Source organism: Diabrotica virgifera, chromosome 6 (assembly GCF_917563875.1).
Source record: "Diabrotica virgifera virgifera chromosome 6, PGI_DIABVI_V3a".
Lineage (NCBI taxonomy): Eukaryota > Metazoa > Arthropoda > Insecta > Coleoptera > Chrysomelidae > Diabrotica > Diabrotica virgifera.
The window spans coordinates 217,089,893-217,115,356 of NC_065448.1; the positions used below are offsets into that span (position 1 = coordinate 217,089,893).

General features: G+C 30.7%; 1 protein-coding gene across 1 annotated transcript in view; it reads left to right on the forward strand.

The window, feature by feature from the left end:
* The window catches only part of LOC126887242 (adipocyte plasma membrane-associated protein Hemomucin-like), a 48,674-nt gene that overhangs the window by 8,058 nt on the left and 15,152 nt on the right, over nt 1–25,464 (forward strand). Inside the window, exons 2-3 of the mRNA XM_050654649.1 lie at nt 1,292–1,409; nt 20,341–20,663. Of these exons, the coding sequence (XP_050510606.1) occupies nt 1,297–1,409; nt 20,341–20,663 (436 nt within the window). The 5' untranslated portion in view covers nt 1,292–1,296. The remainder of the gene's footprint in view (nt 1–1,291; nt 1,410–20,340; nt 20,664–25,464) is intronic.

Here is a 25,464-nt window from a genome sequence, read left to right on the forward strand (position 1 = left end):
TATGGAACTTAATGTTAAAAAGTGCCAGTTAATGGTCTTTAGTCGTAGCAGAAACCCCACCAACCAGATCTATACTATAAAAGGTTGTCTTTTAGAGTCTAATTCAGATTAAAGATTTAGGTGTTGTCCTTGATTCCACTTTATCATTCATGCCACACATATCGGTGACTATTTCAAAGTCACTTCAAATGCTGGGTTTTATCAAACGCTGCACTAAGGATTTTGTTAATATCATTTGCATTAAATTATTATACTGTTCACTAGTGAGGCCTCACTTGGATTACTGTTCACGTGTCTGGTGCCCCTACTACAATGTTCGTATTCAAGCTATTGAGAGGGTTCAACGTAAATTCCTAAGATTTATTTCATTTAAGGATCACCAAACAGTTGAAGAAATCAATTACTCTAACATTGAAAGTTCTCTCCACATCACAACTCTTCAGGTCAGACGCATGCACAAGGACCTAACTATGCTGTACAATCTGTTGCACTCCCTTAGTTTCAGTCCACAACTGTTAGAAAAAATTAACCTCCATATCCCTTCTAGGCAAACCAGGCTTATGAAACCTTTCCAAATTACCTACCATCAAACAAACTATGGATATAATTCTTATCTATGTAGGTCTGCTAGGTTTGCGTGCAAGTCAGTATACCGATAGGTTGGATTGCTTTGAAAGGCAAAGTATTTTTAAAGTGCAACTAACATCTTGCACATGAAATTTAATCAATTTTAAATTGTGACCTGGTTTTTGTTTTGTTTCTTTTGTGTTTATGTTAGTTATAATTTTATGCTATGTATTAGGATTTTAAATTTTAAAATTTTATATTTTTGTATTGTATTTAAATTGGGCATTTGCTCATTGATAAATAAATAAATAAATGTTGGTGAGTATCCTGTTGACAAAAATCAAAATGTGTTTTAAAGGTTAAGAGGGCAGTTTTCGTATGCAATTTTTGAATTTTGTCGCAAAATAAAGTCTGTTTCCATAAATCTGTTAAATAAATAAACAAATTAATTTTACCGAATGTTACAATTATTATATTTTTGAAATACGGTTTTTTACAGTTATTTTAATTACAGTTTTATATTATCTGGTGCATTAAAATAAATAAGAATATATTAATTATTATTAATACATTCATTTATTATTCTTCTCATATTTTGGTTTAACTTTTTTGTAAACTTTTTTCCTTCAAAAATTAAATATCTAAAGAACCTTACAACAATACCTACCAATTAAGTTAAATTTATTTCCGTAAAATATAACTAATAATTTTGTTTTTGTTTCAGTAATCATGGGACTCGTTAGTTGTTTAGGCAAAACTATATTGTTTAATGTTATTCTAGTCTTGTTAGTATTATATCTACCTAATATACCACCTGATGCAGAATTTACACAGTCTGTAAAGTAAGTTTTAATATATATAATTTTATGAATAATAACTAATTATTTTTTAATGGGCGTTATTTGTATACAAGTTGAACTTTGATAGCTACATCCATCTCTATATCAGAAATAATTGAAATGCCTTGTGATAAATATAATATGTTTGTCAAGAGTAATTATATTTGTTCTTTTGTTATGTGTAACACATATACAGGGTGTTTTTAAATGAGTATGACAAACTTTAAGGGGTAATTCTACTTGAAAAAATAATGACAGTTTGCTTTATAAATGTATGTCTGCAAATTCTTCATTTCCGAGATACAGGGTGTTGAAATTTCTCTTACAAACTGAAGATGTATTTATTGCTCTAAAACCGGTTGAGGTATTCAAATGAAATTTGGTGGGTTTTAAAAGGTAGTGACGTACAATTGCGCATTTTTGACATACAATTAAGAATATTATATTCACCATTGGCGCGCATATGGGTAATGGTCTGAATAAAGAAAAATTAGTACGCCAAATTAAAAATCATTTTTGAGTTCCTTGTTCAATTTGTGAAAAAATTGTATCTTCCCTTTTTTTATACAACGCGCCGTTTTCATGCAAGAAATATAACATACTAACGCTACGCTTACAATGTATTCTACATATAAGTTTCTATATGAATGTATAGAAACCTATTATGAATACTTTGTAAGCGTTAACGTGTTTTATTTTTTGCATGAAAACGGCGCGTCATATGAAAAAAGGGGAGATACATGTTTTGTCACAAATTGAACGAGGAACTCAAAAATGATTTTTAATTTGAAATATCTCAGTGGCATACTACTTTTTTCTTTCAAAAAATTAGACCATTACCCATATGCGCGCAAATGATGAATATAAAATTCTCTATTGTACGTCAAAAAATGCGCCATAACTACCTCTTAAAACCTACCAAATATCATTTGCATATCTCAACCGGTTTTGGACACACAAGAAAGTTCAACACCCCATACCTTGGAAACGAAGTATTTGCGGACATTCGTTTATAGAGCAAACTGTCATTATTTTTTCATGTATAATTACTCCTTACAAAGATTGTCATACTTAATTAAAAACACCCTAAGGACGAAAATGAAAGAGAAGTATTAACAGGAACTACGACACCATTCATTTTTCCGGTATTTTCGATTATTTTACTAAGAATAACACCAATCTTTTTAAACACATTTGATGTGTATGTCGCTCATCAGCGACATTCGGTTTCCCTTTCCAGTAGTGATGTCGCCGATGAGCGACATGTGCTCACTTACATTACATTACAAAAATTATTTCAGGCCATGGGAGAAGTACTTGAAATAAGATATCGATTGAAAGCCCTTGCAATTCCCTATACATTAGTCTTTAAATTTTTAAATGCGGTCAAGTACTTTTGTTGATTTAAAAATTATTTTATTAAAAAATCACAGAACGTTTACGATACATAAAATATCATCATCAGTGTTAGAAAAGGTTGATCAAATGCTGAGCCACCAAAAAAATACCAAGGTATAAACCCTTTAAATGGTATAAAAATTTGTTACATTAACATTGTTAGTTAAAATTCCAAAAGATGAATGAATTTTATAAAGATAACGCCCTTAGGGGCACTGTATGACTCCCCCATCACGTGGTTTGTTAAACAGGTGGATTTGTCTTTACATGAGGAATGTTGGATGGCAACTTTAAGAGTTCTGCTACCTTCGAATTAGGGTCCAAATATTAACAAACCAGTAAAGCATCAATACTCCAGGGTAATAAGCTAGAAATAGACCATGTTCGGGACACTCAAAGATCCAGGGAGCTGACTACTTTTTTAGTTATTGTAGACCTATAGGAAGAAAACCTACCTGTTTCCTGCCTACAGTTCGCGTCCGTTTTTTAATTATTAACAATTTAAAATTAAAACTACTATCATTTTCTATATCTCGGGATCTACTGAATATATTTTGATCGTTCTTTTTTAATTTGTATATAATTTTTCTGTACATTACAAATATGCAATTTATTAATTTTTTGAAAAAATAATTTGTTCCCAAAAATCCATGATTTTAATCATACTATCGTTATTAATCATAGAAAAAGTTAAGGCATATTTTAATAAATAAATTATCTTCAATAAATAATTATCTAATAAAAATCATTTATTTATTAAAGTGTACTTTAACTTTTTCTATGATCATTAATGATACTATGATTAAAAAATAGATTTTTGTAAAAAAAATATTTTTTCAAAAATTGTTTAAACAAATTAGACTGTTTATTAATTAATAAATTTATAAACAAATTGCATATTTGTAATGTACGTAGAAATTACATACAAATTAAAAAAAGAAAGATCAAAATCCATTGAGTTGATCCGGAGATACAGAAAATTATATTCGTTTGAAATTGCTTTTTAGGTATTTTAACTCGGTGGATTTGTAGGTTCCCACTAGTAATCGTTTGAACTACATTTTTGAAAAATCGTAGAGGGTGTTGTGAAGGTACACTGTTTGTGCAAATTTGTTAAGAAAAAATACAAATCCCATTCTTTAAAATGACATTAGTGAGATTCCTTAATTATTATAAACAAATTAGCTGTGAATTAAAAAAAAAACATATGCTAACTTTGTCCCAAATGAACCCAGGCTAAATTTTTTTATTTGAAAATTCGTGTTAAAATACTATCTTTTCGAATATATAAAAAGATTGTTTCTACGGACAACAGTTTTAAAGTTATTATAAATGTTTATAAACTACAACATTTCAAAAATTTGGCATTAGGATTTTTGACTATATTAATTATTTTTTTTATCTTTTTTTAATACAGTTTGATACTATCACTCTTCTACTTTCATTTGGCATACTCAGAATTGTCTATCTTCACTATTTTCTGTCTTATCTTATTGCAAAATAAAGGTCTCTGGGATAAACAAATAGAATACCTCTTAAACTAATTAATGGATCGGTCTCAAATTTTGAAGGTTTGTTAAGTATGCCAATGGGCATATACTAGTTCGCTCCGGCGGCCAGATTTTAATACCCTACAGAAAAGGAGCATAGGTAAATTCGCTCCGGCCATATATTTCTTTGAAAAGATAGTTTAAAAATGCCCTTACTGGGTACACAATGAATAATAATTAATAGCCAGGGTCGTCGTATATAGACAATGTTTCCTTCATAAAGCAGGTACTTTAATACATTTTATTAATAAAAAAATTAATAAATATATCTCAAACTTGTATTTACCTAAATATAAAACTACTTCTTACTTAAAATTATATTAAAATTATAACCATATTATCACTAAAGAATTATGATGTTAGAGCTCATATTCCCTTGTTAAATATTTGATTGGGTTTTTACGTATAAGAAATTGCAAGTGATATTTATTTGTTTGAAAAGGTTGGTAATTAGTAGTCACCTGAAATTTTATGATAAGATAGAGGGGTGGTGCAAATCTCATCATTATTACTTTAGTTACGGTTTGAGTGTCTTTAGTTCATGATGGAGAAATCTGAAAGTCTATGTTATTTATTGACAATTACAAGTATAACTTCCATAAAATGCTTGCTAATAATATTAAAGGTTGACAGTGTGTAGGAAGAAGTTGCAAAGCATTTGTTAAAACTTTAAATATTTGTAACAGTATAGTTGAATATAGTGATAACCACACCCATGAAAGTTTATCAAAAACAGCGTTAAACTAGCAAAAACTACAAGTAATGGTGTTAAGCGGAAGGCAATGGACGATTTGTGTGAAAACCATTGTAATTGATACACAGCGAAATTAATCAAGCTGCATTTTTGCTAAGCACATTATTTTTTTCAACAAAATACTTATTTATTCAGTTATTTGAGAAAACGTGTTTTTCTTTTGTCGAAAAATAAACATTTTTACTCGCTAATAACTCGAAAAGTAATAACTTAGTTAAAAAGACTCTCTAAAAACAAAAGTTGCTTAGAATTAGTCAATTTATCCATTTTTGGAATAATTTCAAAAGTATTTTTTCTCACCCATGAGACCGTTGGGGGCTTTCACCCCCAAGTAAAAGCAACCAACGGCATAAGTCCAACTTTGAAGTAAAGGGTAAGCAGAACCTAAAACGAAATTTTCAAACAAATTCGTCGTAACGCAGAAAATTACACTCCAAAACGGTCATTTATTGGGCTAAATCTAAATAATCTAATTCCACTGTCTACATAAATATGTAACAACCAATATTCTGTACAATTTCTATATAAAATACAAAAATCACAGTACCAATTTTGCCGATATTAATTTTCCTAGAACTTAATAGATAATTACTTAATGCGCTTAACAATGGGAGCGAACTAGGTTATGGTTTTCGGAGCGAACTAGTATGTAATTAAGAGGGTTTTTTGTCCTTGGGAGCGAACTAGTGTGATCCGATGCCAATGCCAATACCCAACTTTGGGTGAAACACTAAAGTTCTAAGGTAGTTTTAGTAAAACTTATTAACAAATAACGATTTTCACTTATTTTGCAGTTTGCGTAGCAACAAATTAACTTTTTAACTTTCAAAAATCGGCATTTTGAAGTTTTTTCAATGTTCTAAAAAATTAAATTTTGTAATTTTATGTCAACTATTTAGCTTTTGAATGGAGTGCAAAAAATCGAAAAAATCGCGATGTTTGCACTAAATTGTTAATAATTAAAAAACGAACTATAACTCTAGGCAGGAAACAGGTAAGTTTTCTTCCTATAGGTCTACAGTAACTAAAAAAGTAGTCAACTACCTGGATCTTTGAGTGTCCCGAGAAAATCCTTATTACTCTGAACTACAATGGGAGTACCATCCTGTTAAAAAATCAAAGATTTAAAATAAGATTTCTAATAAAAAATTGTACATTTAAACTTTATTTTTCTTAAAATCATGTAAATGTTACATATATACGTCATATACTTTGTGTTAATTATGTAAAATCTACTTGGTTTAAAACAAATTCTTTTTAATTATTTGTGCACGTAGTCTTAGGCTAAAAATATAAATGGAAGGTTTATATAATATTTAGATAAAAGCTTTATCTAAGCTAAGTTAATAACAATAAACTGATCTGAGATAACTATATCAGTAACCATTATAGTATCCAACTTACAGTTTGTTAACAAAGTTCAAAATTATCAGCAACAAGCTAAATATATTTTTATTTTGCATTGATAAATAAAAATTCAATCAAGAGTTATCAACTAAAAAATCCAAAGCTATACCAAGTAAATTAATAAGGATAACGGCAAAGCTCGTAGCTCGTATCAAAATGGTTGAAAAACGTATAAAAAGATAAAGGGCATTAGATAGATAGATAGAATTTATTCATCCACAAAGTTTACACAATTCTTACAAAAAAATGTATAAATCTTATCGGACTAGTCAAAATTTTAGTACAATAGAGTATAATATATAGTAAAAGTACACATGATTAAAATAAAACAGTGATTAAAATAAAATAAATAAGAAATAAATAAAAGTTACAAATAAAAATTTTAGAACTATTGTTGCAAAAATGTTAAAAATTTAAAAATCCATCAATACTGTAAAATGTGTTGTCCATTAAAAATGAATACACAGTTTGGCGAAAACCTTTATGTGAAGAATTACTGAGAGTTAATATATTGACTATTTTATTGTAACATTTTATTCCGGTATATTCAGGTAGTATCATGTGAGTGAATGTCCTCATTTCACCCGTGTTGAGCTGCCCCCCCCCCACTTGCAAAAATTAAAAAACAAATAGCCCTGATTTATGAGCTATTTATGAGCTCTCATATTCCGCAAACTAAAAATTTTGAGCTCGTTCCACTGAGCAGGAATTTAATACCCTAGTGGGGGGGGCTGAGTCAGCCCCCCCACTACTTAAAAATAGGAATATTGAATCGGTTTTTGCGGCAGAATTACGAGCTATTTATGAGCTCTTGAAATTATATAGTTTCGATTTTTGAGCTCATCCCCTTCACCCCCAAACAACCCTTTAATTGATTTAACTTAAGAGAAAGATGCTGAGAAAACTTAAAATATATCGTATTGCGAATATAATTCCTATAGCTTATATACTCTAAGAATAAACTATTAAATCAAGAGCATTTCGATTATTGAGCTACAACCCCTTCGCCAGAAAACCACCCTATCTTCCCGGCTTAAGAGAAAGTTGTATTTAAAATGCGTTAAACTAATTATTTGGCGACTACATATCATTTAATAATTTATAAGCTTCCAAATTACGCGCATTTAGATCAGTAAATTGCAATTTATTTTGTATAGTGCAGTCACTGAAGGTAAAAATCAACGATTACCTTCAATTTCGGTGAACCTTCATCGATTTTCACGAAAATTGGTCAGTGGTTAGAGGATACGTCAAGAAACAAAGGTGACATGGTACCACCTTGCGCCTTTACCCTGAGGGTGGATACCGCCCCTTCTCGGGGGTGAAAATTATTTTATAAAAAATAAATGCACAAATCAATAAAAGAACAAATTAAAAGCAAAATTTATTACATAAAGTTAATAAAATAAGTCAATACTTTTTAAGTTATTAAAGATCAAAGATTTTAATTATTTGTAAAAAAATGCATGTTTTGAAAAGGTTTTTTGTAAATCACTGAAAAACTGTAAGTTTTTACAAAAAAGTTAATAGTAGTTTAATTCGTATAGCTTATATTCTAAGAATAAACTCTTAAATCACGCGTCTTTCGATTATAGAGCTACAACCCCTTCGCAAGAAAACGACCCCATATTCCCGGCTTAAGAGAGAGTTGTTCTTAAAATAATTTAAATTAATTATTTGGCGACTACATATCGTTTAATAATTTATGAGCTTGCAAAATATACGCATCTCAATTATTGAATTGCCATTTTCTTTCTATAGTGCAGTCACTGAAGGTAAAAATCAACTAGTACCTTCGATTTCGGTAAATCTCCATTCATTTTCACGAAAATTGGTGAGCGGATTTTGATACTATCAACTTTTTCTGCATCTTATTTTTCATAGGTATTTCTAAGTACTTTGACAAGTATTTAGTACCTAAGTGTTATAAAATGCATCTCTTTCCCGTTATTTAAGCTTGAACCCTTAGATTTTAACAGTCGCGGAAAAAAATATACATTTAATTACCAATAACTTACTTTAAATTAACATTAAAGGGTTTTTCAAGTAAGCAATTTATTACATTTTTTATTAGCTTCAATTTTATTGATGAAAACTTTTTTGTAAAAACTTACAGTTTTTGAGTCATTTATGAAAAATCGCTCTAAAGCATGCATTTTCTTTCCAAAAATTAAAATATTTGATTTTTAATAACTCAAAAAGTATTGATTTATTTTAATCACATTATATAACAAATTTTGCTTACAATTTGTCCCTCTCTCGATTTGTGGGGTTATTTTTAATAAAGTAATGTTCACTCCCGAGAAGGGGTGACATATACCCCAGGCTAAAACCCCAAGTTGTTATTGTCAATTCGTGAAAATAAATGGAGATTTACCGAAATCGATGGTACTAGTTGATTTTTACCTTCAGTGACTGCACTATAGAAAGAAAATGGCAATTCAATAATTGATATGCGTATATTTTGCAAGCTCATAAATTATTAAACGATATGTAGTCGCCAAATAATTAATTTAAATTATTTTAAGAACAACTCTCTCTTAAGCCGGGAATATGGGGTCGTTTTCTTGCGAAGGGGTTGTAGCTCTATAATCGAAAGACGCGTGATTTAAGAGTTTATTCTTAGAATATAAGCTATACGAATTAAACTACTATTAACTTTTTTGTAAAAACTTAGTTTTTCAGTGATTTACAAAAAACCTTTTCAAAACATGCATTTTTTTCACAAATAATTAAAATCTTTGATCTTTAATACCTTAAAAAGTATTGACTTATTTTATTAACTTTATATAATAAATTTTGCTTTTAATTTGTTCTTTTATTGATTTGTGCATTTATTTTTTGTAAAATAATTTTCACCCCCGAGAAGGGGCGGTATCCACCCTCAGGGTAAAGGCACAAGGTGGTACCATGTCACCTTTGTTTCTTGACGTATCCTGTAACTACTGACCAATTTTCGTGAAAATCGATGAAGGTTCACCGAAATTGAAGGTAATCGTTGATTTTTACCTTCAGTGACTGCACTATACAAAATAAATTGCAATCTACTGATCTAAATGCGCGTAATTTGGAAGCTTATAAATTATTAAATGATATGTAGTCGCCAAATAATTAGTTTAATGCATTTTAAGTACAACTTTCTCTTAAGCCGGGAAGATATGGTGGTTTTCTTGCTAAGGGGTTGTAGCTCAATAATCGAAATGCTCTTGATTTAATAGTTTATTCTTAGAGTATATGAGCTATATGAATTATATCCGCAATACGATATATTTTAAGTTTTCTCAGCATCTTTCTCTTAAGTTAAATCAATTAAAGGGTTGTTTGGGGGTGAAGGGGATGAGCTCAAAAATCGAAACTATATAATTTCAAGAGCTCATAAATAGCTCGTAATTCTGCCGCAAAAACCGATTCAATATTCCTATTTTTAAGTTCCTGACCCCCCCCCCCCCCCCCACTAGGGTATTAAATTCCTGCTCAGTGGAACGAGCTCAAAATTTTTAGTTTGCGGAATATGAGAGCTCATAAATCAGGGCTATTTGTTTTTTAATTTTTGCAAGTGGGGGGGGGGCAGCTCAACACGGGTCCTCATTTCTGTCAAACTTGAGCTTGTTTTCCTCAATGTGCAATATTAATTGGAAAATTAAAAGGCTGGGTAGTGTTAAAATATTAGACTTCTTAAATAATGGCTTGCAACTATCCGAAAATGGAACGCCATACATACTTCTTAAAACTTTCTTTTGAGCTATAAATGCCCGTTCAAAATGAGATGAGCAACCCCAAAACATTAAGCCATACTAAAGTACAGACTGGACTAAACTGAAGTAAATCATTCGCAATATATCAAATGAGACAGCTTCTCTTAAATTACGCATTATATAGCTACATTTACTTAATTTTGCTGATCATGATTTACGTGAGTTTCCCATGTAAGTTTATGATCTAGGGTTACCCCCAAAAATTTCGTTGTAGTATAACTTTCTACTGAGTTGCCATCCACATGTAAATAAAAGTCAGAATTTGGAGTTAAGTATTTTGGTAAGAAACGCATAAAATGTGTTTTTGTTACGTTGAGCTTGAGTTCATTATTTTTACAATATGTGCTAAATTCAGCAGACGCAACATTGGTTTTTCCACCAGTTGTATGGGTTCACTGTGAGACATTAGAATATTGGTATTATCAGCATATTGATCAATTTTATCTGGCATTGAACAAAACGTGTTTAGGTCACTTAAAAATATAATAAAAAATAAAGGCCCCAGTATTGAGCCTTGAGGTACACCCATCGTACATTGAAGTGGCCTCGACGTTACATTATCCACTGTGACTACTTGAGTTCTGTTAATTAGATAAGATAGGGCTTCTTTTCATGAGCATTTTTCAGTGCGTCACAAATGATAGAAAAAAAGGTAAGTCCGTGATAATATACATTTTAGTGACATGCCATTTTAGTTAAATCTGACAGTTGTCACATTTTATTTGCAATTTGGCATAAAAACAAATCAATTGTGTTTATTGCATTTATAAAATGGTATTTTCTTTGATTTGTATAGTCTTAGAAATTGTACAGATTATATTCGTAGATATATTATATAATTCGTAAATAATTTTTTTTCGATTATAGCGCCATCTATTGACAACTAGAATAAATGTTATAAATGTCACCGATGAAATCGAAAAACTGACGCACTGAAAGATGCTCATGAGAAAAAGATTACCACGTATTCCAATACCCTGCAATTTTTGTAATAAGAGTTCACGATCAACCGTATCAACCATTCTAAACCCGTTTTGAATGACAAGAAGAATTTTAAAATGTTCTAAATAATCTATCCCTGCAGCTGTTTTAGAAGCAGTTTTTAATACAATAGATATAACTTCTTTCTCAGTGGTTGGTGATAAAAAGAAACTTGAATTGAATTGGTCAATTTGTATAGTACGGTTAACAACTGATAGTTCATTATTTTTTACAACATTAATAAAATAATTGTTGATTTGATCAGCTTTATGATAATTTTGTAAGTCGTCGTTGTTACTAAGAGATATTAAATTTTGATTTGATTGACAGTTTTTAGATTTTAGACATTCTGACTTCATTTAGACTAAACTGACTAGAGACTAGATCTTTATCAGTACCGTGCAGCCAACCACTTTTTCCTTGGTCGTCTTCTTCTCTTCTTTCCTACCTATCTCAGCAGTGAGTCCTTTGTCCACATTCTGTCAGCCATTCTCGCAAGATGTCCTAACCATCTAAGTCTCTTTGCTCTGACGATCTTGCTAATTTCTGGTTCCCGGTACGGCTCTCTGATCTCTGCCTGGAAACAGTCTTAATGTTGTTCTGAAGCTATTTTCTTGTGGCATTTTTGCAATTAACTAGTTTTGATGGGAAATAAGCCACAATTTTATTAAAAAAATGATTTTATTAACGTTTCGACGCTCAAATCGGGTGTCGTTGTCAAAATACAAAAAATATTAATGAATTAAACAAAAATGTTGTTGCTTAGTAAAAATATTAGAGCCAAAATTACTTGTTCTAACGAAAATTCATTCTTAGAAGAAAAACATCTGTTTTATTAAAAACGATTATCCTTTATCGTTTATAAATAAGGAATTGTCAAGATTGGATCGAATGGAACAGAAGAACTTAGAACGGGATCCTATAGCATTCACAAGAAATAATACGAGGAAAATATCAATACCACATGTATAAAAGGACTATCTGAGAAACTTAAAACAATAGGAAATAAATTCAACATTTCAACAACGTTCAAAACAACATACACGTTGAGATCTATTCTATCTAAAACTAAACCTAACAGTGAACAAGAAAGAACAAAGAATTGTATTTATAAAATACCTTGTGAATGCGAACAATTTTATTTAGGTGAAATATCAAGACCATTAAACGTTAGAATAAGTAAACATCAGTCTTATATTAAAAATAGAGAATTTGATAGATCTCAAATATGCCAACACGCTTGGGATAATGAACATAGAGTTCAGTGAAGAGATTCAAGTATAGTCCTGAAAGAAACAGATACTACAGAGAGAAAAATCAAAGAAGCGGCTTTAATTATGCTAAATGAAACCAATTGTGTCGCAAATTCCTCGGTAAAATGCAGTAGGATGTGGTTACCCATACTAAAAGAGGAAGTCAATAGAAAGAAAATACCAGGATTAGTAAGTCAATAACATATCGAGTTAGTACATATTTTATATTTTATTATTGTTTATATATCTATGTATGTTTTATAATTTAAAATAACATATATGTAGGTACATATTAAGGTCAGAATTTGGTATTAGTTTTGAAAGTAAACTAAAGTAAGACCTAATACTTACGATGTCGGGATAGTATCACGCGGTTTTTTCCTGGTTTTCCCTCGTGATTTACTATGGAATCCCTAGCGCGAGAATTTTACTGTCACCATTGCATGTGGTTGTCTTTTTAAAGACAGATCACATGTTATGATTTTTTTGTGACGGATATTCTTGAGTTTTGGTTGATTTCATGTAATCGAATGAACTATCTTTCAATAAAGTCGTCCCAGGAACGCAACTCATAAATATTGGCAATATCATTTTATTAAAGTCTTCTACTTTAAAATGTATAATATATGTCTGAATTGCCGATATAAATGAGTCATATTAAATAAATTATTAGAAGAATTTTTTTACTAAGCAACAACATTTTTGTTTAATTCATTAATATTTTTTGTATTTTGACAACGACACCCGATTTGGGCGTCGAAACGTTAATAAAATCATTTTTTTAATAAAATTGTGGCTTATTTCCCATCAAAACTAGTTGATTGGAAACAATCTTTGTATATTCAAACACTTTGTAAACATCCATTTGGGTTCAAATGTCAGTGTGATCTGTGTACACGTACTATACTTAATTACATTTCTTTATGGGACTAGAAAATACAATGAGACTGAATTACAAATTATTTTCAAGTCCAGTGGTTATAAATTCTCGAAAATAATTCTTACTAATTTGTATGTCCCTAATGACTATACAGGGTGTAACAAAAATATAAGTCATGAATTAAATCACATATTCTGGGACCAACAATAGTTCGATTGAACCTAACTTACCTTAGTACGAATATGCACACAAAAAAGGTTACAGCCCTTTGAAGTTACACGATAACAATCGATATTTTCCTATATATCGAAAACTATTAGAGATTTTTTAATGAAAATGGACACGTGGCATTTTTATGACAGGAACATTTTAAAAATAAATTATAGTTAAATTTGTGCACTCCATAAAAATTTTATGGGGGTTTTGTTCCCTTAAACCCCCCAAACTTTTTTGTACGTTCCAATTAAATTATTATTGTGGTACCATTAGTTAAACGCAATGTTTTAAAACTTTTTTGCCTCTTAATATTTTTTCGATCAACCAGTTTTAATCGAGATGCGGCTTCTTTTTTAATATGTTTACTTGAAAATTTTATAGGGGTTTCGGTGCATTTAAACCCCCAAATGTTTGTGTAAGTACTAATTAAACTATTATTGCGCTACCATTAGTTAAACATGACGTTTTTAAAACTTTTTTGCCTCTTAGTATTTTTCCGATGAGGCACCTTTTATCGAGATGTGGCTTCTTTTCTAATATGGTTCAAAATATACCTCAAACTGTAATTTATAAAAAAAATTTCATATGATTACCAGGTCTCTACAATCGTACGTAACAGTATACAAATATGTGGTGGATTTGACAAATATTCAAAATATCTCGATAAAAACTAGCTTTTCCAAAAAGTACTAAGAGGCAAAAAAGTTCTAAAAACATTGTGTTTAACTAGTGGTACCACAATAATAATTTAATTTGAACGTACAAAAAAGTTTGGGGGGGTTTAAGGGAACAAAACCCCATAAAATTTTTATGGGGTGCACAAATTTAACTATAATTTATTTTTAAAATGTTCCTGCCCTAAGAATGCCACGTGTCTATTTTCATTAAAAAATCTCTAATAGTTTTCGATATATCGGAAAAAATCGATTTTTATCTTGTAACTTCAAAGGGCTATAAATTTTTTTGTGTGCACATTTGTACTAAGGTAAATTAGGTTCAATCGAACTATTTTTGATCCCAGAATATGTGATTTAATTTATGACCTGTATTTTTGTTACACCCTGTATAATTACGGTTTTAAACATAAAACAATATTTTTAAAAGCAAATTTCATTTATTTTTTATAGTCCAGACTAGTCCAGTTTTTATAGATTTGACCTCTAAAAATCTTACGAACGAGCTGAATTTTTCCGAGAATGCCAATTTTGGCATCGCAAAAAATATACAAAAAAAATTTGCCACTTTTACCCCCGGGTTTCTCCGTAAAATCTCTCTTGTAAGAGGGGAAAACTGACTTACGTAGAACCTGTCCGCCATATAAAAAAATACTGTTCTGAAGCTATTTCTGTGTGGCATTTATGTAATTAACTATTCTAATTGGGAAATAAGCCACTATTTAACTTGAAAAAATGATTTTATTGACGTTTCGACTTCCAACTCGGACGTCGTTATCAAAATACAAAATATTAATAAATTAAACAAAAATGTTGTTGCTCTGACTCATTCATATCTCCAATTCAGACATATTATATTATACATTTTAAAGTAGAAGACTTTAAAATGATATTGCCAATATTTATGAGTTGCGTTCCTGGGACGACTTTATTGAAAGATAGATATTCTTTATTGACGGATATTCTTGAGTTAAAGTTGAAACAAAAAAATACATGTTTTTGGACGGTTTTTCGCAGATACTCAAAAAGTAAGTATTCTAGCGAAAAAAATATTCTTAGTAAAAATATAGCTTATAAAAAATTGAAAAAATGGTGTACGCGTGAGGTCTGCAGACCCAGTAGAAGCAGGGTTGTGGCTAAGGAAAAGTAGGTTCTTCTTCGTCAAATTCCAAATCGAATATTTCAATGTGAAATAACTAAAAAACAGCACTTTTCGGGGAAAATTCATTACAACTTTTTTAAAGTGCTTAAAAAAGTTTATTTTGTTGTTTAAAAAAACTTCTAATATTAAAAATAAGTGAGTTACGCTCAAAATATTGTTGGTCCCTTGTATTCTTTAGTACAAAAATCGCGAAAATCACCCCCTAACTAGCTTCTCAAATAAAATTAATCGTTGCCGCTTCACCAGTTACTTTACTTATAGTCTGGGCTGATTATCGGAGAATAGGCCATTTTTATCACAATAAACGGTACCCAACTTGAAAAAGTAAACGAATACAAATACTTGGGAACCCTTATCAATGAAACAGGTGACCAAAATCACGAGATAAAAAGACGTATTGAAATTGCCAGGTCTACTTTTATAAAAATGAAAAAATTATTTTGTAATCGTGATATTAGTATTCATCTACGAACTAGAATGTTAAAATGCTATGTATTCAGTACTTTGCTCTACGGTGTTGAGTCATGGACTCTTAAACAGAGGAATATTAAAAACCTTGAAAGCTTTGAGATGTGGTGCTACCGCCGTATACTAAGAATAAGTTGGGTGGATAAAATTACAAATGAAGAAGTAATACGCAGAATAAATAACGAGCCAGAAGTTCTACTGAATATAAAAAAGAGAAAACTTGAATACTTAGGCCACCTGATGAGAGGACAAAAGTACACATTCCTACAAAATATAATGCAAGGAAAAATCCAAGGACGAAGAAATCCAGGCCGTAGAAGAATGTCCTGGATGAGAAATTTGAGAGAGTGGTTTGGCTGTACCACTAACGAATTGTTCAAAACAGCAGTAAATAAAGTTAGAATCGCCCTAATGATATCCAATCTCCGATAGGAGAGGCACTCAAAGAAGAATCCAGACATTATCTGCAAATTTTCCAGACATTATCTGCAAATAAATGTACATTCGTAAAAATATACTAATCCGTAATTTTATACACTATCATTGAAAAGTCAGAGTAATATGTACAGGTTTTAGTCTGGGCTGATTATCAGAGAATAGGCCATTTTTGGGAAAATTTATTTACCAGCAATTTTATTGCTGGAATCGAATTATAAGATCCTATATATTAATAATATAGGTATGCAAAGTCCTCAGATAGTGTGCTACGTTTTTTATAAACAAAATGGCGCCCGAAAATCGTGTTTTTTTCAATTATTGCTCTATAACTCCGAAGATTTAAATTTTACAACAAAAACACTCAAATAAAAATTCACCGTGATTAAATTCTGCATAGAGACGTGTTTTTCCCGATCTGCTCCGATGAAAATTTTCCTCGGAAAATGCGGGTTTTCCCAACAAAATCTTTAATTTTCAAATAAAGTTTTAGATAAGTAATTATCTACCAATATTTAAATAATTTGGTGACTTAAAAGCCTTCTTTGTTTAGATTATAGTTCCAGAAGCTGATGAAAATTAAACGAATATTTTAGCAATAATTCAATTGTTAATTAATAATTTACGGTCGCAATAATAACCAATATAATTATGATACACTGATCAAACTTTGAAATCTTATAAAAATGAGATGCCTAGTTAACGTTTTGTCGACAAAATATAAATTTTTTATTTTTTTGCATAATCTTTAAATGTTTAAAAAAATAGTTATAAACAAATTAACGTTTCTCAGAAAGTTTTTATTATATTGTAATTTTACAAAATAGCCAAAATGCGCATTTCAAATATCATGAAAATGAATGCTTTAAAACTTTTTTGCAACCATTTGCAAAAAAGTTATGAAACAGCAAAGTAAACATACGATTACTACGGTGTTTATAATTTTTTTTAATTCTTTCAAAGCGTAGAAGTGAGTTTAAAGTACAAGCTAATTATTTACAAAAAAATATCGATTATCAGTTTAATGGTTAAATTTTAATTAAAGATTATAAATATTTTTTTGTAATTTAGAAGCGCGAAAGTAGAATAATACAGCACTGTAGCTAAAATTTTCACTCGGAGCGACGACCGGCCGCGCGAGACGTACACTTTTATAAATAATGTATGTTGCGCGTCAGTCGCTTCGAGTGAACATTTTAGCTCCGACTCTGTATCAGGCCTACTTTTGCGCTAAAAATTACAAAAAAAAAGTATTTTTAATCTTTGATTAAAATATAACCATTGCACTAATTTTTGACATTCTTTGTGAGTAATTAGATTGTACCATAGACTCACTTTTAAGCTTTGAAACAATTAAAACAAATTATAAACAACGGAGAAATCGTATATTTACTTTGCTGTTTCATAACTTTGTTGCTAATGGTTGTAAAATTTTTTTAAAGCATTCATTTTCAAGACCTATGAAATACGCATTTTAAGTATTTTATATAATTAGAATATAATAAACAATTTCTGAGAAATGTTAATTTTTTTATAACAATTTTTTTAAAACATTTAAAGATTATGCAAAAAAATGAAAAATTTATATTTTGTCGACAAAATATTAAATAGGCATCACACCTTTATAATCTTTCTAAGTTTGATCAATGTCTCATGATTATTTTGGTTGTTATTGCGACTGTAAATTGTCAATTAACAATTTAATTGTTGCTAAAATATTCGTTTCATTTTCACTGGCTTCTGAATTTATAATCTATACCAAGAAAGCTTTTATTTCACCAAGCTATATAATTATTGATAAATAATTATTGGCCCAAAAAATTTATTTGAAAATTCGAGATTTTGTTGGGAAAACCCACATTTTCCGAGGAAAATTTTCGTCGGAGCAAAACGGAAAAAACATGCTTCTATGTAGAATTAAATTGGGGTGAATTTTTATTTGAGTATTTTTTGCGTAAAGTTAAAATCTTCGGAGTTATAGAGCAATAATTGAAAAAAATACGATTTGTCGGCACCATTTTGTTTATAAAAAAAGTAGCACACTATCTGCAGACTTTGCATACCTATATTAATAATATATAGGATCTTATAATTCGATTCCAGCAATAAAATTGCTGAACCTTTCTTTGTACTTTACTAATTAGACCAGCGTATTATAATTTTTTTTTTAATTTAAAGATTATGCAAAAAAAAAAAGAAAAATTTATATTTTGTCGATAAAATATTAAATAAGCATCTCATATTTATAATCTTTATAAGTTTGATCAATGTATCATGATTATTTTGGTTATTATTGCGATTGTAAATTGTTAATTAACAATTGAATTGTTGCTAAAATATTCGTTTAATTTTCACCGGCTTCTGGAATTACAATCTATACCAAGAAAGCTTTGATGTCACTAAGTTATTTAATTATTGATTAATAATTACTTACCTAAAACTTTATTTGAAAATTAGAGTTTTTGTTAGGAAAACCCGCATTTTCCGAGGAAAACTTTCGTCGGAGCAAATCGTGAAAAACATATCTCTATGCAGAATTTAATTGCGGTGAATTTTTATTTGGGTGTTTTTGTTGTAAAGTTAAAATCTTCGGAGTTATAGAGAAATAATTGAAAAAAATACGATTTGTCGGCGCCATTTTGTTTATAAAAAAAGTAGCACACTATCTGCGGACTTTGCATACCTATATTATTAATATATAGGATCTTATAATTCAATTCCAGCAATAAAATTGCTGGTAAATAACTTTTCCATGAATTTTGCTAATTAGCCCAGAGTATTATATATTTTTTATATTATCTATAAGTTTCATTGGTTCAAAGTGCTCATTTTTGAAAAAATTGGGTTTAAAATAAAACTATTTTTTTTTATTTTGAAAAAAAATGGAATTGTTCATGGAATTAACTTAAAAATTATTAGTAATACCAAAAATCTTAAAGAGTAAGAAAATGTACGTTTTGCTTTTCTGAATATTTTTGCTTTTTTGTTTTCTTGTTAAACAAAAATTGGTTATGCTATGGCTGTTCAAAATTTGCCTAAACTCGTGATTAGTTACTGGTTCAAGCCATTTGCTTTTTTTTTCAAAAATAAACAGCTTTTTCAAAAATAAACACTTTGAACCGATGAAACTTACAGATCATGTAAATAATACATAATCAAAGTAACTTGTGAAGTGATAATTATAAAATTTATTTGTGATGCTAATTAGGGGGTGATTTTCGCGATTTTTTTAACAAAAAATAAAAGAGACCAACAATATTTTGAGCGTAACTCACTTACTTTTAATGTTACAATTTTTTTTAACAAAAATAAACACTTTTTTAAACACTTTAAAAAAGTTGAAATAAATTTTCCCCGAAAAGTGCTCCGTTTTTGGGTTATTTCACATTGAAATAATCGATTTGGAATTTGGTGAAGAAAAACCTACTTTTCATTAGCTACAACTCTGCTTCTACTGGATCTACAGACCTCAAGCACACCTTTTTTTTCTATTAAAAATGAACATAATTCACTTGCAAATAACTCGAAAAGTGTTGACTTAGGGAAAAAACTCTATAGAACAAAAGTTGCTTAGAATTAGTCATTTTATCCAATTCCGGACTTATTTGGAATGTATATTTTTCACCTTCGAGAGGGGATGTAGAACTGTAAACTTTTCTTATATAATAATAGACAATTTCAACTACCTATTCCCAAATTTTCATCCTTCCTATATTTTTTTGGGGTCAGATTGTTCTTTGATCGGGCTATATAGGTACTTCGCTACTATTAGAAATTTAAATTTCTTTAAATTTAAATTTAAAGTACATAGCAGGGGTCTATCTAAACTTGAAAATATAACAAAGGGTCTGAGAAAAAAATTTGGGAACCGTTGGTCTAGTCGATAAAATATTTTGTGAAGCTGCTCACCACTGTATTTGAAACCATCTGTACATGGAAACATGATCATTAAATTATATAACATTTAAAACAATGTCATCCTTTTATATTTTTTTTTTCAGATTACCTAAACCTAGAGCTCTTGAAGGTACATTAGCACTCAACGAAAAGTTACAAAATGCAGAGATCTTACACAAAGGGAAATTCGTAGGCCCTGAAACTTTTGCTGATTTCAATGGAGAATTATACACTGGTGTGCACGGGGGCAGTATAGTCAAACTTGTGGGCGATAAAGTTGTACCTGTCGCTAAAACTGGCAAAACTTGCAAAGGTTACTATGAAGAAGAAATTTGCGGCCGTCCGTTGGGTATGGAATTTAACAAAAATGGTGATTTGATTGTTGCTGATGCGTACTATGGCATCCTTAAAGTAAACGTTAAAACAGGTAAGGTTTTTGTAGGAGATATCAAATGATCGACGTTGATAACGCTTTTGAAAGAAACTCTCACTAAATATTACTAAAAAAATAAAAGATTTTAAAAATATGTTTGAACAAATTAGATGGTTTATTTAATAATTTATCCATTTAAATAATGCATATTTGTAATTTACGTATAAAGTACGTATACATTAAAAATAACGTCTCCTTCTTCTTAAAGTTCTCTCTTCTATCGGAGGTTGGATATCATAATGGCTATAGTCACTTTGTTGGCTGCTACTCTGAATAGTTGTAATGAACTACAGTTAAACCATTCTCTAAGGTTCCTCAGCCAGGAGATGCTTCTTCTTCCTATGCTTCTTCTTCCTTGGACCCTTCTTTGGATCCTTCCTTGCATAATTCTCAGCAACTCATATTTTTCTCCTCTGGTAATGTGACCCAAATATTCCAGTTTTCTAGTTTTTATACTTTTCATAATTTCTGACTCCTTATTTAAACGTCGTAGCACTTCAACATTGGTAATCCTTTGAACCCACTGAATTTTCAATATTCTTCTGTAACACCACATTTCGAACGCTTCTATTCTTCTTATGTGTTGTCTCTTAAATGTCCAAGCTTCCATTCCGTATAGCAATATAGAAAATATGTAGCATCTTAGAGCCCTCAATCTGAGAGGCAACTGAAGGTCTTTGTTTGTAAGCAGTGTCTTCATTTTTATAAATGCTTGCCTCTCAGTTTCAATTCGGATTTTAATTTCTGTGCTTTGGTCATTTTTGTCATCAACCCAGGTTCCCAGATATTTGTATGTCTTAACTTTTTCTATTTGGGTTTGCTCTGTCATTAACCTTTCCTTTCCATGTTCTGTTTTTGAGACAATCATAAATTTAGTTTTTTTCTTGTTTATTTTTAGTCCGTATCGAATGCAATAATCGTTAATTTTATTTAGCAATTCTTGTAGCGATTCCAGGGTGTCTGCCATTATAACGGTGTCATCAACGGATCTTATGTTATTTACTATTCTTCCGTTTATAGAGATTCCATAACTTAGCTCCGCTATCGCGTCCTGAAATATGGCTTCACTGTACAGGTTAAACAGTGGCGGCGACAGAACACAACCCTGTCTTACTCCTCTCTTTATATCAATATTCTCGATTTCTTGTTCTTCTATCTTTATATTGGCCTTTTGATTCCAATACAGTTTGATGATAATTCGTAAATCTCGTCTGTTTATATCTCTGTTTTTCAATAATTCTATTAGTTTTTCATGTCGGACCCTGTCGAACGCTTTTTCGAAGTCGATGAAACAGGAATAAATATCCAGGTTCATATCTAAGCATCTTTGAGAGAGGACATTAAACGCAAACAATGCCTCTCTTGTTCCAAGTCCTTTACGGAACCCAAATTGGGTATCATCCATATCATAATCAAGTATATTCAAATGGGAAATAAGCCACAATTTTACCTAAAAATGATTTTATTAACGTTTCGACGCCCAAGTCGGGTGTCGTTGTCAAAATACAAATATCATATTCTAGCTTTCTGTATAATCTTCCATGAATCACCTTCAGAAACATTTTGAGGGTATGGCTTATTAGTGATATTGTCCTATAGTCCGAACAATCTTTGGCATATATTGTTTTTGGTATTGTTATACAAAGGTGGACACCAACCATTCCTGAGAGATTTTTCCGGTTTTATATACTTCATTAAACAGATCCAGTAGTACCGGTAGAGTTTCATCGTCTAGACATTTCAGTAATTCCGCAAGTATTTCGTTCGTCTGGACCTACAGTTTGTCCGTTTTTACGTTTCGTATTGCTTGTTCGATTTCCTCCATTATGATTTCTGGTCCCGTTTCGCTGTCGATTTCTTCCGGTTCTTGTCTGTTATCCTCAAACAGATCTGTTATGTATGTCTTCCACTTTTTTAATTTCTCTTTGACTTCTATAATAATTTTTCCATTTATGTCTTTAAGAAGGCCATCTTTTTTTTTTCGTTGTGTATTTGTGATTTTCTTTATTTTCTAGTGCATGTTAAAGCTGTCACACTTTTTAGAATATTCTTCTATTTCACTACATTGATTTGCCAGCCAGGTGGATTTGACCTCTTTTATTTTCTTTCCTATTAATCTCTGGATTTGCTTGTATTTTGCCTTACTCCTGCCTTTATGTTTCCTTCTTTCCTCCATTAGCTCTAGGATTTTTGAAGTCATCCATCTGTTTTTTTATTATTTTTGTGGGTAATATCTTCTTTCCTGCCTCTACTAACGTTTCTTGTATCATATTCCATTTGTCATTAACATATGTTGTTTTTATCACGTCTTGTTTGATTTTCTTTAAGTTATCATTTATTTCTTCTTTTAGCCTCTGACGTACAGGTTCTTCTTTTATATTTGAGACATCAAATCGTGGTATATTTGTTTGTTTTTGGATCTTTTTCAGTTTTATCTTCATTACGCCTACTAATGGATTATGATCTGAATTTATGTCAGCTCCGGGGTATGTTCTCACAGACTTTATAGTGTTTTTATATCTGGATTTGACTAAAATGTAATCTATCTGGTTTCTTACAATGTGATCTTCCGAATCCACCGGTGATATCCAGGTATAGAGTCTTCTTTTAGGTAATTTAAATAAGATATTCATTACTACCAGCTCCTCGCTTTGGCAGAATTCGACAAGTCTGTCCCCCCTTTCATTTCTTTCTCCCAAGCCAAATTCTCCCACACATCCATCCAATTTTCCTTTTCCAATTTTGGCGTTGAAATCTCCCATCACCAACAATATGTCATCTTTTTATGTGGATCTTATGCTTTCGTTCAATTGCATGTAGAACCTTTCTATCTCGGCCTCATCTTTGTCGGCAGTAGGTGCATATATTTGGACAACGTTTATCTTTTTAGAGAATGTTTGTAACTGAATCATCATCGAAAAATAACGTCGAAATACATAAACAAGAACCGGAAATACAGTTAATAGCAATAAGATTAACTAGACCAGAAAGGAATTCAAACCTAGACTATCAATAATTAGAAACAGAACAGGAGAAATAATTTATGATGATGACGAGATACAAGAAAGGTGTTCAGAAAATTTTGAGGATAGACTAAATATAAAAAGTGAGATGAGGTTGCAAGAATCAGAAATACCGCTCGAAGACATGAACGATGAAAGAGAGAAAGATAACATCCCAACAGAGGAAGAAGTCATCAAAGCAATACAAAAATTGAAAGAAAACAAAGCTCCTGGATCAGATGACATACCTTCTGAACTTTTAAAACATGGCGCAAAAAATCTGACCTGCAGTATAAGTAGGCTAGTAGAACTGATTTGGAATGGGGTAAGAAAGGAGACCAAACAGTTTATGATAACTACAGAGCATTAACCTGCTAAACGTGGCCTACATTATTTACGATCGACTGTCGGGATATTGTGAAAGCATTGAAACAAAATCGACAATAGATAGACTATCCCAGGTAATTGAAATAATACTCGAAAATAATACTTCAACCAACCAAGATAGCTATCGTTCACCCCAGCCTAGCTCATTCTCTCAGGGTTTGTGTTCGTCTTATCCCAATCTTAGATATGAACTCTGAAAATTTAGAATGAAAGCAAACAAAACAGTATTTTTAACCAATCATGTTTATTGTTCATAAAGATATAATAAAAATGTGGCTTATTAAATGCATTAACAAATATGTTCAAATTCTTGCCAAAAACTAAGAATTCCTTGATTATACTTATGGCTTTTGGTATTTGGTTCGCTGGTAACTTCTTGATGTCGAATGGTACTGCTGTAGACTTCTTGTAGACCTGGGCAGATGTTCGGCCCTAGGCCCCTGCAGCTGGAGATGGTAGTCGTTGCAGTCTATCTAGATGTCATGTTGTCTTCGCCTTATAAATAGCATCACCGGTGATGATGACGGCTTAAGGCTCCCGAAGGGATAAAGGTTGATTTATTCCAAAAAACTATAAGATAAAAACACATATCAAACATCAAGAAGAAAAACTAGAAATGAGCCTTTGCCAAATAATCGTAAAAAGTAGTAGGTAATTGGCAAAGGAATGAAATAAAATTAATACTGACGGGACTAGTCAAATAATTTGATTACTCACATGCATATATAGGTATGTAAGTTAAAAAGATATATTTAAAACTAAAATATCAGAACACATGCTTTTATAAGGTTGGAGGTTAGGTATAAAAAATATTAGAAATGTAATTAAAATATGATAATATTCTTACCCCAAGAGAAGATTTGATTTGGAACAAAATGAGACCTTATCTAAAGCTCATATCTTTAAATAAATTAATTCTTCCCTTCCATTTTCAATTTGTGTCGGCGGATAGGGATGAAGTGTCACTGTCATTGAAAACGACATTTGAAGTGACGACCAAGTACGTATGAAGTAGCAGGCATGTTCCATATTGAAAGACAGATATCTAGAGAGTAAGGATATACGGGGTACGTTCAGTATGTTCAGTTGATGATTTAGATGTTAGATGAAAAGAGAGATAGGAAATAGAGAATAATAAAAGAGGGCGCCAACGAGTTTTTAACGAAGAAAACAGGTAAAACAGATAGAAGAAAATTATTACTAATGAAATATTAAAGAAAATAAAGTAAAAAAAAATATTTAAAAATAAAATATCAAAGATGTGACGTTTGTAACGTTACAGCTTAATAGGCAAATACCAGTGTGGGTTTCGCAAAGAAAATTCTACTATCCATCAAATATTCCTACTAAGATAAGCTTTGGAAAAAACATATGAGTATGGATGTGGATTTTAGATGTGTCTATGA